Raw genomic sequence first — 14241 nt, 5'->3', positions numbered from 1 at the left:
TATCTGAAGCTTGAAGCCTCTGTCATATACACTGAATTTTCCTTGTCCCTCACTAATATTTATAGTTCCCATATTTTCATTAATATCTACATAGAATTGATTTGACATTAAAAATAAAAAGCATATTTCTTAGTAATTTATTTGATTTTAGATAACAGACTTCAGCCAGCGGAAAAATGACCGTCCTTCGTATGAAACGGATGACCTTCCTGTTACTGAACAAGACTTACAGAAATTTAAGAGCCCAGATACAGAGCAGGAATTAGAAGTAAGATCCATATATGACAACTTTATGTTTTGAGATTTCCCTTCTTTATTTTAACTTTTTTTGAACTCTGTTCTTCCCTCTTCCCCCTTTCCATCTTCTTTTAAATATCATTTGCTATTTGAATGTATCAACTGTGACATCCTTTGGTTATCTTGCTTCACAAACATGGTGAATACTGTTTGCAAATGACATTTTAAATTCATCCAAAAACTATATTCTAGCATAGAAGAAATAGCTATTTAAGTTTAAAATAGCATTTGAGATTGGGAAAACAAACAAACAAACAAAAATGAAAGGATCTTTTTGCACTTTTCATTGATTCTAACAGCTCCTGCCTTTGGAAAGAGAAAAACAAATTTGTAAAAACTAAATCAAATAGCATGTAACTTGTATTTGCTCTGAATTTGGGAGCTAGAGTGGAATAGTATCAAGGTTATTTAAGGGAATACTATACACAGTTTCCTTTTCTCATTCTCAGCTCACCACCTTGAGCATTTCTTTTTAAATAGTGCTTGGTTTGGGATATTTTGTTTTTATTCAGGTTCTCGTGAAACTAGAAGGTGGAATTGGGTTGTCTTTAATTAATAAAACTCCAGAAGAACTAGTCTTTGCCAGCCTGACAGGAATCAATGTTCATTACACGCAACTCGCAACCAGTCACATGCTTGAACTCAGCATTCAGGATGTACAGGTAATAGGAGAAATTTTAAAACTCTCTGATCTTTTTTTTTGTTTATGACCCTGAATTGAAATCCGGATTGGATAGTTGAACAACCATAAACATTTAATAAGAAATGTCTCACTATTTTCTGTAACAAAATTACATGGAATCATATGTTGTTGGGTTTTTTGTTTGTTTGTTTTATTAATTTTATAATTATAACATTTTTTGACAGTACATATGCATAGGTAATTTTTTACAACATTATCCCTTGTACTCCTTTCTGTTCTGAATTTTTCCCCTCCTTCCCTCCACCCTCTCCCCTAGATGGCAGGCATTTCCATACATATTAAATATGTTATAGTATATCCTAGGTACAATATATATGTGCAGGACCGAATTTTGTTGTTGTTGTTGTTGTTGTTGTTGCAAAGGAAGAATTGGATTCGGAAGGTAAAAATAATCTGGGGAGAAAAGCAAAAAATGCAAACAGTTTACACTCATTTCCTGTTAGGTTCTTATTTGTCTATTAGAACGCTCACTTAATCTTTAACAAAGTTTCCTTGTTACTCACGGTTATTTTTGCATCAAAAGTCTTTTCCACTGGAATCTGAATCAGGTTTTTCCACTGGAATCGGGATCGTGTCTGTCCCTGTTTGGGCGCCAATTTGCGATGGTCCTGTCTAGCTCCTCTTAAAGGCTCAGAATAAGTCCTTGTCAGGATAAGCAAAAGTCCTTGACCCACATTGGGCGCCGATTTGTAATATGCAGTTGTCTCCAGAGACTGACGATTGCTCTCTGGTCTAGAGGAGAGACTTCTCCCTCCAGAGAGCCGTCTCAACTCTGACCTAGAACAGAGACTCTTCTATCCTCCAGAGAGCCGCCCCAGGTCTGGTCCAGACAAGATTCTCTATCTCTTGAGTGCCACCCTCTTTTATCCTCCCAGAGGATGGGCGTAGGATAACGCAAGGGCTTCTGGGAAAAATTACTTCAACCAATGAACTTGCTCCTCCTAAGCATGCAAGTTCCTCCCCAGGAGTTCACAGAAGTAAAACTCCCATTAAAGGCCAGAACAGAGAATTGTTAAATACCAACTTAGCACTTAGTAAGAACCTAATATCTCATTATCTCATTAGCACTTAGTAAGAACCTAACAATTACCCAATGTTCCTTTTCTGGATGTAGCTGATTCTGTCATGGAATCATATGTAATTGTTATTCATCACACTCATTTTTATACAAAAAGGAAAAATTTTTTCTTAACAGTATTTTATTTTTCCAAATATATGTAAAGATAGTTTTCAACATTCATTTTTCCTCTCCATTCCTTGACTCCCCTCTCCCCAAGAAGCAAGCAATTTTCCCACCTCTCAAATTGGTTAAAATGATAGGAAAAGATGATAAATGTTGGAAGGGATGTGAGAAAGCTAAGACACTAAAGCATTGTTAGTGGAATTGTGAAATGATCCAATCATTCTGGAGAACAATATGGAATGATGTCCAAAGGGCTAGCAAACTGCATATTCTTTGATCCAGCAGTGTCACTACTGGGTTTGTGTCCCAAAGAGATCATGAAAAAGAGGAAAAGACCCACATCTGCAAAAATGTTTGTAGTAGCTCTTTTTGTAGTGGCAAGGAACTAGAAACTGAGTGGATACCCATGGGGGTATGGCTGAATAAAGTTATGATAATATGGATGTAAAGGAATATTATTATTCTATAAGAAATGATGAACAATGTAATTTCAAAAAAGCCTGGAAAGATTTACATGAACTGATACTGAGTAAAACCAAGAGAACATTTACTTTTTGTTTGTTTGTATTTTTCTTTCTCATGTTTTTTTTCTCTTTTGGTCTGATTTTTCTTGCACAACATGACAGATATGGAAATATGTGGTTAAAAGAATTGTACGTTTTTAACTTATATCAGATTATTTGCTGTCTTGGGGAGAGGGAGAAAAATTTGGAATTTCAAGTTTTGCAAAAACTATTGTCAAAAATTACCTTTTCATGTATTTGGAAAATAAAATACTGTAGAAAGCTTTTTTTTAATTAAATTTAAATTTTAAAAAATGGATGGATAATAAAAACTTGTCTGATCATTCTCTATCTTTGTGACGAGAATAAAAGTAGTCAGAATGTCAGCAGGATGGATAGGGGGTCAGTAGGAGGATGAAATCCTAGAATGTGTGACCAAAGGAAATTCTGCTCTTGGCTTTAAAAAGAAAGTATCTTGTCACCTAGCGGAGATGATTCATGTTATGGTCTGCTTTGAGACGGGAATGGATTGAATAATCCCTCAAGTTCTCAATTATTCTCTGATTTAAAAGAAATAAACGGCTCTGTACCTCACTGTAAAATCATACTGGAACATTCTCTTCCTCTCCCTATTCTCCCCACTCTCCCTTTAGATTGAAATGAGCTAAATGAAATGAATACCTGATAGATAGTTCAGAAAACAATGATGCAAAGACACTGTGTTCCCATCCCAAAGTGGAAGGTCTGCATTCTTATTAGCCCTGTATGGTATATCCCTTTGAAAGGTGGAATTTCCAGTCCCTTTCATGTCATATTATTTAATCTGTCTTATCAGTGCTGAAAACCTTTTTCAAACTTTTTTGCTTTTATCTTTTGTTCTAGAAAAAGATTCAAACTAATCTCTTCTTTTTTATTTTGACATCAGATCCAAATTAATATTTTGTACTTATGCTATTTCTTTGTCTTTGTTCATTAAAAAAAACAACTAACTTTGGGAAATCCATGGAGCCATTTGCTCTTCATTAATTTAAAAACAAAACAAAAAAACAAAAACAAAGAATAGCTTAACTATGATTCCCATTAAAAATAAGTTAAATGTTGGGGGGAAAGGGATGATTCTGGATGATAAAATATTTGATGATTAACTTTCATTATCTGATATGTACCACAAATCATAGGAAATAATTGGACCCAGTTAGAATGGTCTTCCGTGCTTTGAGGGAGGAACAAAGGAAATAGATGATAATGACCTTATCCAGAAGGACATTATAATCTAGTTAGGAAGTTGAAACAAGAACCAAAGGCTTGTACTTATACTTGGAAGCTTCTTATCAGTATAGCATCAATATTTTCTTTAGAAATTAGACAAAATTTAGACAGACCAAAAATAATGGTTGAGGCAAGTGCCAAGCAACATCACAAAACAAATGAAATTGTATTTTTAACAATAATAAATCATAACTATATAGGGAATTCTAATATGAAAAGCACCCCCAATCCATCTCTTCATGGATATTGATGGTTCATAGGTAACTATACATATTACATCTTTTTTAAAACTTTTTCAGTGTATCAATTAGTTGTGCTGATTTACTCACTCCAAAATACTAATTGTTGTATGGAGTAGCTCTCTGCGATGGAGAGGGAGAGGGATATTTAGTGGTGATTTAAGATACAGAAAACATTAATAAGAACATATTTTAAAAATACATATAGAGAATTTCTTTCAAAATCATCTATTTGTGGTGGTGTTCAGTCATTTTCAGTCTTGTCCAATATTTTGTATTTGGACATTTTTTTGGCAATTTTTTTTAATAGTTTAGAATTTTCTTGGCAAAAATACTGGAATGATTTGCCATTTCCTTCTCTAGCTCATTTTACAAATGAGGAAACTGAGGGAAACAGAATGATGTGACTTTTAAATGTTTAAGAGATGTTGGAGACCAGATTTGAATTCAGGAAGGTGAGTCTTCCTGACTCCTGGCTCAGTGCTCTGTCTACTGCCTAACCTAAAGTACAATCACTTTATTTATGGACAGAAGTAAAAATCAATGCCAAATTAGCAGAAAAGGATGATGATGATGATGATGATGATGATGATGATGATGATGATGATGATACATGGCATGGAAATATAGTAGCTTCAGTGCAGCCTATGAAGATAAGCTGTCTAAAGACTAGGAAGTGGACTTTGAATGAAGAAGGATATTGACTTTCGTTATCACCATTTCTTTAGAAAAATTTAGTTACTTTACAAAATAGTCTACATAATAAGGATACTAAAAAGAACTTAGAAACAATTTAATTTAGCTAACCCTTTTAAAAAATTGTGTACAATGTTCTTCTTTACTTTGTGTACAATGCTCACTTTACTTTGTTTCAGTTTATGTAGCTCTTTCCAGGTTTTTCCAAAAGCATCCTGCTTTTCATAGAGCAAAATCTTCTTCTATCAAAATCATTTATCACAACTTATTTAGCTATTCCCCAGATGATGCACATCCCCTCAAAGAATTTACATTTCTTTGCCACTACCAAAAAAAAAAAAAAAAAGCTGCTATATGTATTATTGAACAAATAGGTCCTTTGTCCTTTTTATCTATTTACCTATTTATTTATTTATTTATTTGGGATACAGACTTAGTGATGATATTGTTGGATCAGAGGGAATGTTTTATCACCCAGTTTCTCCTCTCTTATTTCATCCTGATCCTCCTCAAAAGTGTATTGCTTCTATCTACTGCCTTCCCAAATCTGCCCCCTGTCTTCTCTGGGAAAAATTTTTCAACATTACTTTCTCTTATAAATGCCTCATTTCTCGAATTAAAGAACTGAGTCAAATTTATAAACATACAAGCCATTTCCCAGTTGATAGAGATTGTAAAAAGGCAGTTTTCAGAAGAAATTAATCTGTAGTCATATGAAGAATGCCCTAAATCAATAATGATTAAAGAAGTGCAAGTTAAAACAATTCAAGAGTTACCACCTCATAATTATATGATTGACTAAAATGATAGAAAAGAAAAATGACATGCTGGAGAAGATGTGGAAAAATGAGCACTGATGCATTATTAATGGAGTTGTGAATTGGTCCAGCCATTCTGGAGAACAATTTGGAATTGTGCCCAAAGATCTATGAAACTATGCATACCCTTTAACTCAGCAATACCACTACCACATTTGTCCAAGGAGATTACAAGAAAAAAGGAAAAGACCTATTTGTACAAAAATATTTATAGTAGCTTTTTCTATAGTGGTAAAGAATTATAAATTCTTAAAGGGGAGCCCCATCAATTGGGTAATGGTTGAAAAAGTTGTGGCATATGATTGTGCTAGAATACTACCATGTTATAAGAAATTATATGAGGGGTGGTTTCAGAAAAGCCTGAAAAGACTTAGATGAACTGATGTAAAATTAAGTGAGCAGAACTAAGAGAACATTATATATAATAATGGCAATATTGTAATGATCAACTGTGAAAAATTTAGCTGTTCTTAGCAATACAATGATTCAAGATAATTCCAAAAGATTCGGGATAAAAAGTGCTATCTACTTCCAGAGAGAACTGATGTTTCCAAGTAGACATTAAAGTATAATTTTTTTACTTTACCATTTTTGCAAAATGACTAATATTAAAATATGTTTTGTATGATTTCAAATGCATAATTGATACCATATTCCATCTAAATGGGTGGAGGGGGAAGAAGAGAGAAAATTTAGAATTCAAACTTCAAAAAAGAATGCTAAAAATAAGTAACAGATTTGACTTTTTAAAATAAAAAAATCAGTCATAGAGAAGTTTCAATAACAGTTTGGAGGTAATGATAATGAATTTTTCTTTGGACATTCAGTTCAGGATGTCTATGAGACATTTCAGATCTCCAATAGACAATTGGAAATGTGAGACTGGAGCATAGGAGAGAAACTAGGATTGGATTTGTAATATGGGAATAATCTTAATTCTAGCTTTGGACTCATCTATTTTGGCAGTTTGCATGATATATTCTGCATAGAAGTTAAAGTGACAATATATAGCTTTATTGTTCTCCTTTTCTAATCTTAAACCAGTCGGTTGTTCCATGTTCAGTTTTAATTATGACTTCTTAGCCTGCATACTAGTCTCTCTAGTAAGATATGTAAGATGACTGGTACTCCCCTCTTTTTGAGGACTTAACACATTTTGTTGTGATCCACACAACCAAAGGCTTTAGTGCAGTCAATGAAGAAGTAGTAGATGTTTTTCTGGAATTCCCTTACTTTCTTCATTCCAGGAAATGTTGGCAATTTGGTCTCTAGTTCTTCTGCAGCTTTCCTTCTTTCATTTCTCTCTTCTGGTAATTCTTAGTTTACATATTGCTGAAAACTAAATTACAGAATCTTAAGCATAATCTTACTGGCTTGTGAAATGTATGCAATTGTTCAGCAATTTGAATCTGCCTTGGCATTGTCCTTCTTTAGAACTGGGATGTAAACTGATCTTTTCCCAATCCCCTAGCCACTGTTGAGTTTTACAAATTTACTGGCATATTAAGTGGAGCACTTTAATAGATTTATTATTATTATTATTATTTTAGTATTTTAAATAGCTCAGCTGAAATTCTCTCATTTCCACTAGTATTGTAAGCAATGCTTTTTAAGGCATTGCTTGACTTCATTATCCAGAATATCTGACTCTTCTAGATCACTAACTTTGCCATCGTGGTAATCAGTAAGGTTAAGATCTTTCTTATATATAAGATCTTAAAACTATATATATAGTTTTGTACATTCTTGCCACCTCTCCTTACTCTCTTCTGCTTCCATTAAATACCTACCATTTTTGTCTTTTTAGTCATACCCATTTTTGTATGAAACATTCCCTTGATATCTCTAATTTTCTTGAATAACTCCCTTGTCTTTTCTATTGTTTTCTTCTATTTCTTTGAATTGCTCATTTAAGGAAACCTCCTTATGTTTGTTTGCAATTCTTTGCAATTCTGCATGCAGTTGGGTTTATCTTTCCCTTTCCTTCTTTCCTCAGCCATTTGTAAAGCCTTATCAGGCAGCCATTTTGCTTTCTTGCTCTTTTTTTACTTTGGAATGCTTTTTGTTGCTGCCTCCTTTCTATACAATATGGCACAAATCTATGCATATTTCTTCAGGCACTCTGTCTACCAGATCTAACCCCTTAAGTATATTCATCACTTTCACTTCATGTGGGAAATTATTTAGATCAAACTTTCTACTTCCTTTAATTTAAACCTGAATTTTGCAATAAGAGGCTTAAGATCTGAGCCTTAATTAGCTCCAGGTCTTGTTTTTAGTGACTATGTAGAGAACTTCTCTACTTTTGGTTGCACAGTATATAATCAGTCTGATTTTGATATTGAACTTCTGGTGATATCCATGTGTAGAGTCTCTTTGGGGGGGGGGTTGTTGTAAAAGATTGTTTGTGGGGCAAGTAGGTGGCTCAGTGGATAGAGCACCAGCCCTGAAATCAGGAGGACCTGAATTCAAATCTGGTCTCAGACACTTAACACTTCCTAGCTGACCCTGGGCAGGTCACTTAACCCCAATTGCCTGGGGGGGGGGATTGTTTATTATGACTATCAAATTATCTTGATAAAACTCTGTTGGTGTCTGCTGTATTTGATTTTGCACGCCAAAGTCAAATACTTTCCTGTTATTCCAATTATCTTTTGACTTCTTTCTTTAGCATTCCAATCCCCTATGATGAATGAATAATACCTTTTTTGGGTGTTATTTCTAGAAGATGTTGTAGGTATTCATAGAACTGTTTGCTTTGGATTTGACTGGCATTTTTGAGATTAGACCCCAGGATTGCTTTTCTCAATGTTTTGGCTATGAGGGCTACTCCATTCATTTCTTCTAATGTATTCTTGCCCACAGTACCATATGTAGTGATCACCTGAATTATATTCACTCATTCCCATCCATTCAAGTTTCACTAAAACCTAAAATGTTGATATTTAATCTTTACATCTCGTATTTGTCTGTATCCAGCTTACTTTGGTTCATAGAGTCTATGTTCCAACTTCCTAGGCTATATTGATCTTTTCAGCATCATACTTTTTTTCATCATCAGACACATCCATAGTTGAGTTCCCTTTTGGCTTGGCTACTTTATTAGTATTGGAGCTACTTGCAGTTGTCCTTCTCTCTTTCAGAAGGTATGGTAGATACCTTCTGATTCAAGAGGTTCATCTTCTGAGTCATCTTTTTTATCATTTTAATAATTGTCCATGGGGTTTTCTTGGCAAAGATATTGGAGTGGAGTGGAGCCTTTTCCTTCTCCAGTGGATCATCTTTTGTCAGAACTTTCCTTTATGTCCTGTCCATTTTGGATAATCCTGCATGACGTAGTTCATAATTTCATTGAGCTACTCAAAGCCCTCTGCCACAAGAGGGCAGTGATTCAAGAGGGGCCAACAGTTACCCCATATATCATAATGATAATAGCTAACATTTACTTAGTGCTTTAAGATTTATAAAGTATTTCACATATATTATTTTATTTTATATTCACCACATCCTGTGAGTCAGGTGCTTACATATGGCCATTTTAGAAATGAACATTGGGATGCTCAAAGATGTTAAATAAAAGTCTTGGTTTTGTGGCTGGTGAATATTTGAAGCAGGATTCAAACTTGGGCCTTATTCACCGTGGTCTAGCAAAGGAGATTGAGAAGGAGCAGTCTATCAGGTAAGAGGAAAACCAGGAGAGATGAGTGTCATAGTCCAGAGGAAGAGATGGTTCAGGATAAGAAGGCAATTAGCAGTAGTCAGTGCTGTAGAAATTATCAAAAAGCCCCTCTATAAAATATGAGGTTCTATGGGTCCTAAGGTTCTATACACCACTCCCCAAAAACATGTAGATTAAGACAATGCATGATTCCAATATAAATGTGACTAGAGGGAGAATTTTGTCTAGTTAACATTAATTGAGTTACCGAGATGTCTTGCCCATAGAAGTATTTTCAAAAGATGGTGAGGTTCTTGAGTTCTTTCTGTTAGATGACGCTGTACTAATTACACAAAGCCACATCTACACAGAAGTAATCAAAAGAGAGATAATCTTAACAAAATACAAAGGGAAAAACCAAAAGGATAAAGAATCCATATTGTACAGATGATGACTTGCAGCTAGATGGGCAACTCATTCAATTAGTCCTTGGTACCTATGTAATGGACAAGTACTTCAAGTGGTACCTGTGTAGTGGACAAGTGCTTCAAGGAGACAAAAAAACTGGCTCCAGAATTGGATATAAAGGAGTGTTTCAGTTAATTTTTTGGGGGGGAATACATCACAGCAACTTAAATGATTCTAAGCTATTTCTTGCTACTGATGCCCACCAATCCTTAGCTGGTGATGTTACATGACAGTGATATCAAGTGAGTCAGAATTGTACGTAATCTGTGTCACCTAAAGAGTACTAGAAATATCCTTGGTGAATGTAAGTAGGTTAAAGTATATTACCTCTGATTATTTGTACATAAGAATAAGCATGATCAGGGGATATGCAAAAGGATAGATTAGGTATATGACAAAAGTGAGGAAAAGCAGAGCTTAACTACCTTAGGTTAATAGTGAAATATTGAAAGAACTCTGGCAAGGTATCTAATGTGTTAAATTGATTTTGGCAGAAAATGAGCAAAATCACTTTGGGACATGATTTGCATCAGTGGAAGGAGTATCCATATATCCATAAAAGTAGAGGGGAATGATAAAGGGAGTTATTGTTCAATGTTCCTTCTTTTTAAAATAGATATTTAAATATAGAAAAGCAGCAAATCTCCACAGATCCTAAAAAAATTAACTCCAGGGGAAAACATTGTTTGCATTATTTCACTACAAGGTTTCTCTCTTGAGTACTATCAGTCCTAGGAAAATGTAGTTTTTTTGAATTCACTCTGAAGTGTATCTTCAGATTTTGCTATGTCTCTAAATGTAGCAGGATGGTATGAAAGAAATAGAAAGCAGAGCCCTTCCTATATTATCTGGTTGAGAAGATACATAGAATTTAGATTTATTTGTAAATCAGTTTTTCAGTAACTGACAACTAATGTAGTTTATAATCCAAATAGCAGAGATAGAGAAGAGAAGCCAGAGCAGAAGGGGATAAAGACTTTGAAAGGCAGGCCAAAGGAATTTCCCTGCTTTAGGGATGAGAAGTGGTCAATAAGTAAGGTAGAACTGGTTTTAAAAAAAAACAAACACACTGTTAAAGCAGGTGAATCTCTTTAGCAGCCTGGCATGCTAAATAACATGATTCACACAGAAGAGGATCCTGGTTTGAATCACAAATTAGTTATCCGCCCTGAGTCTTAGTTTCTTTAGGAATAGGGAATATAGGGAAGAATAATACCTTTAATACCAAATTCACAGAATATTTGGGAAGTTCCAAGGAGATAATATATGGAAGACATCCTACCAACTTCAGTCTGCTGTAGGAAAGTCTTTCATGATGATGATTATCCTGTTCTGATCTTTTTTTTTTTTTTATTTTTTTTTTTTTATGGAATCCAGATCCAAAAAGGTCTAGAACAAAGTGTTGATCTGCTTTGAATCTTTTACATATGATAATCTAGGACAAGTGAAGAAAACTAATTTTTTTGTTAACTGAATTCAAAGGATTATTATTATTATTATTAATTTATGGTGGCAGTGACTTCATCTTGAATTGCCTTTGTAAGCCCCTCTCTTTCCACAAATAAATATTAAATGATTTAACCATTTGTTTTATGCTACTTGTTGATGCTGTTTGAGTTCATATGGAAGGGTAGAAAGCCTAGTCAGGGTCTTTTGATTCCATTTCTTGGATCTTAACCTTTTTATATGCTCCATTACTTGTAGTTCTATTCCGTGAATCTGGTAATATACATGTATGTACCTGTCATTGACCTTTGATATTTCTCAGAGAATTGATATCTGCTGGTTCCAAGAGTATTTCTAAAGTTTTAGATCAATTTTTCACATCTTCAACAGTGATGATTCTGTTTCTGCTGCTGCGATAAATTTGAGAGGACATCAGCAATTCTTGCATATACCTTATAGCCGTGGTATACAAAATAAAAAGTTACAATCACCTCTTTTTGCAGAGAATCCAATGACATTGCTAGCCCACTCAGGATAGAGTAAAGATACAATACTTTCAGTATTAGCACTGACAAGTAATCAGGGAACTATGTCCAAGGAGCATGGTTCCTAATCTCACTCATTTAATTAATGCTCAATATTGGGAGAAAAGAAGATTCCTAGATCAACCTATTTAGGTTATAAGCTGTTTCCATTTGCCAGCAGTTCCAAATAACTGATTCTCTGCTTTTAATTGACTTGAGCTCAAGGAAAAAAAATTTTTTCCTTGTTGATTGAGAGTGGAGTGTAAAATAGCAATTACTACTTTTTAATTAATGTGCACATTGTGTGATCTGAAATATAGAATGAACATTCTATAGTAGAATGTTTCTCATTGTCTCTTTTTATGATAGGTGGACAATCAGCTCATTGGTACCACACAGCCCTTCATGCTTTTTGTGACCCCTCTGAGTAATGAGAATGAAGTCATTGAAATCGGCCCAGCTGTACAAGTCAATGCAGTCAAGTTCCCTAGTAAGAGTTCCCTGACTAACATCTACAAGGTAAGCTTGTCTTGGGCAGAAGGTGACATGTTTTGATGTTCTCTTGAAGCCGAATCTCAAGCCATATATACATTACTAATGGCAATGATATGGCCTTATTAAATTATATGTAACGTGTAACAGTGCCATCATCTTGAAATGCCTTAAGTTCTTAAATTACTTCTAAAGGTTGATAAGAAAACAGAAGGAAATACAGTCCTTATGAGGGCTATGAATTCAGTTTCTCATGTTTTCCTCAGTAAACAACTTCAGCTCTCCTGATCAGGTTCAGACATGATCCAGATAGATCCAAAAATAGAGAACTACCCAGACACCATGGTCATCATGAGGGCTGGAGGAGGGTAACATAGAGGGTTTGTAGATCAGCCAGCAATCATTTATTAAATGTTTAATTAATATGTGCTCAGCATTGTGTGAAGCACTGGAGGGATCCTTTAGTGCAGATCTAGCTACTGCTACCAGAAAGTCGAGGTAAATTGGAGATCCCCATCACTGGGAATTAGAATGAAAGCTTGCATCCCAATCATCTGCTCTTCATTTCAGTAGTGCCTCTGAGACTGAGCCCACAAATGGGCCCTGAACCCACAAAGTCAGTGATACTAACCCTGATGTTAGCTACCATCCATCTGAAGGCAGTGCTCTAAAGTCCCATCAACTATGATGCATCTGAAACCTCAGCCCCAAGTAATCAGACCCAGATGCTCTAGGAACTAAATAATCAGATGCCAAATTGTTTATTAAAAACCTGCAGTTTGGGGTTAATTGTAGCTAAGTAGAGAAGAGCCAGAAGCAATTTGGCAGCCTATCTCTGGTTTTGAAATCATGTGAATAAAGAAACTGTGTCATGTCACTGGAGACTTAATAATGGTACAGATGGATGTCCCTTCTGTTATTCACACTGTAAATCAAGATTTGTTTATCTCTAGCATCTGATGATCACAGCTCAGAGGTTCACGGTGCAAATTGAAGAAAAACTACTTCTTAAACTGTTAAGTTTCTTCGGCTATGACCAAGCAGAATCAGGTAATACATAAAGCCCTGAATAATGCCTAAGAATTTTTCCAAAAATGGCATCCCATTTTTGTGTCTCTATGAAATTGAGACATTTCTGGCGTTCTGGTCCCTCCTTTCTTACCTCTCATCCTGATCTCAGAAGCTTGTTATGACATGTAACAAATGATGATTCGCTGACTAACTTTTGAATGCAGCAGAAGGCAATCCATTAGGGCACCACAGGCACACCCTGTGGTTAGATTATGGAAAATAATTTTAATGTTACTCTTTTATGTCTTCATCTTGATTCCTCTAATCTAGGATAACAGAAATAATGTTAGTCATTTAGCAAACCACTTTGTTTTCTAACCTTTGTTTGTTAAATAGAGTGAGGTCTAGAAATCAGAGCCCTATGCGTTTTTCCCCTGGGCAATTCTTTTAGTCTTTCTGAGAAAACTTTTGGTTAGCTTCAACCCCTTAACTTCTGACATCTATGTCCTTGTATTATAATGTAATTTTTAAATTTTCTAGTTATTTTACTTTCTTTTTGGGCAAGAATAAAGAGCTAAGACATTTATAGAGCCTAAACACCTAGCAGGATAATAGAATATAGGAAGTGGACATTTGTCCTTCTGCATTACTTACTGGGTTTTTCTCTTGGTTTTAAAAAGCTCTTGTAAGAGCAGACAGACATACAGTTCATAAGAAATTCAGCAATGGCCTTTCTTCAAATTAGACCAGATATGGATCCTAGAGAAGTGTTTTAATGATTAAGGCTTAGTGGGTCATATGTGGGTTGTTTAGTATAGTGCCTACAATATAAGCAATTAATAGATGCTTATTGACTTGTATTAAAAAATTGTCCCAGGCCGTGTGTGCATACTTGTGTGACTATATACACACTTGATATTGAGGAACTATTTTT

At 34.9% G+C, this 14241-nt stretch overlaps 1 protein-coding gene across 4 annotated transcripts in view; it reads left to right on the top strand.

Moving 5' to 3' along the window:
* The window catches only part of VPS13D (vacuolar protein sorting 13 homolog D), a 324514-nt gene that overhangs the window by 165736 nt on the left and 144537 nt on the right, over positions 1 to 14241 (top strand). For all 4 annotated transcript variants that reach the window (XM_074306229.1, XM_074306230.1, XM_074306228.1 and 1 more), the window contains 4 exons: positions 152 to 268; positions 810 to 959; positions 12174 to 12323; positions 13250 to 13346. In XM_074306229.1, coding sequence (XP_074162330.1) covers positions 152 to 268; positions 810 to 959; positions 12174 to 12323; positions 13250 to 13346 — 514 coding nt within the window. The remainder of the gene's footprint in view (positions 1 to 151; positions 269 to 809; positions 960 to 12173; positions 12324 to 13249; positions 13347 to 14241) is intronic.

Source organism: Sminthopsis crassicaudata, chromosome 3 (genome assembly GCF_048593235.1).
Source record: "Sminthopsis crassicaudata isolate SCR6 chromosome 3, ASM4859323v1, whole genome shotgun sequence".
NCBI lineage: Eukaryota > Metazoa > Chordata > Mammalia > Dasyuromorphia > Dasyuridae > Sminthopsis > Sminthopsis crassicaudata.
This window is presented reverse-complemented; position numbering and strand designations above follow the sequence as displayed.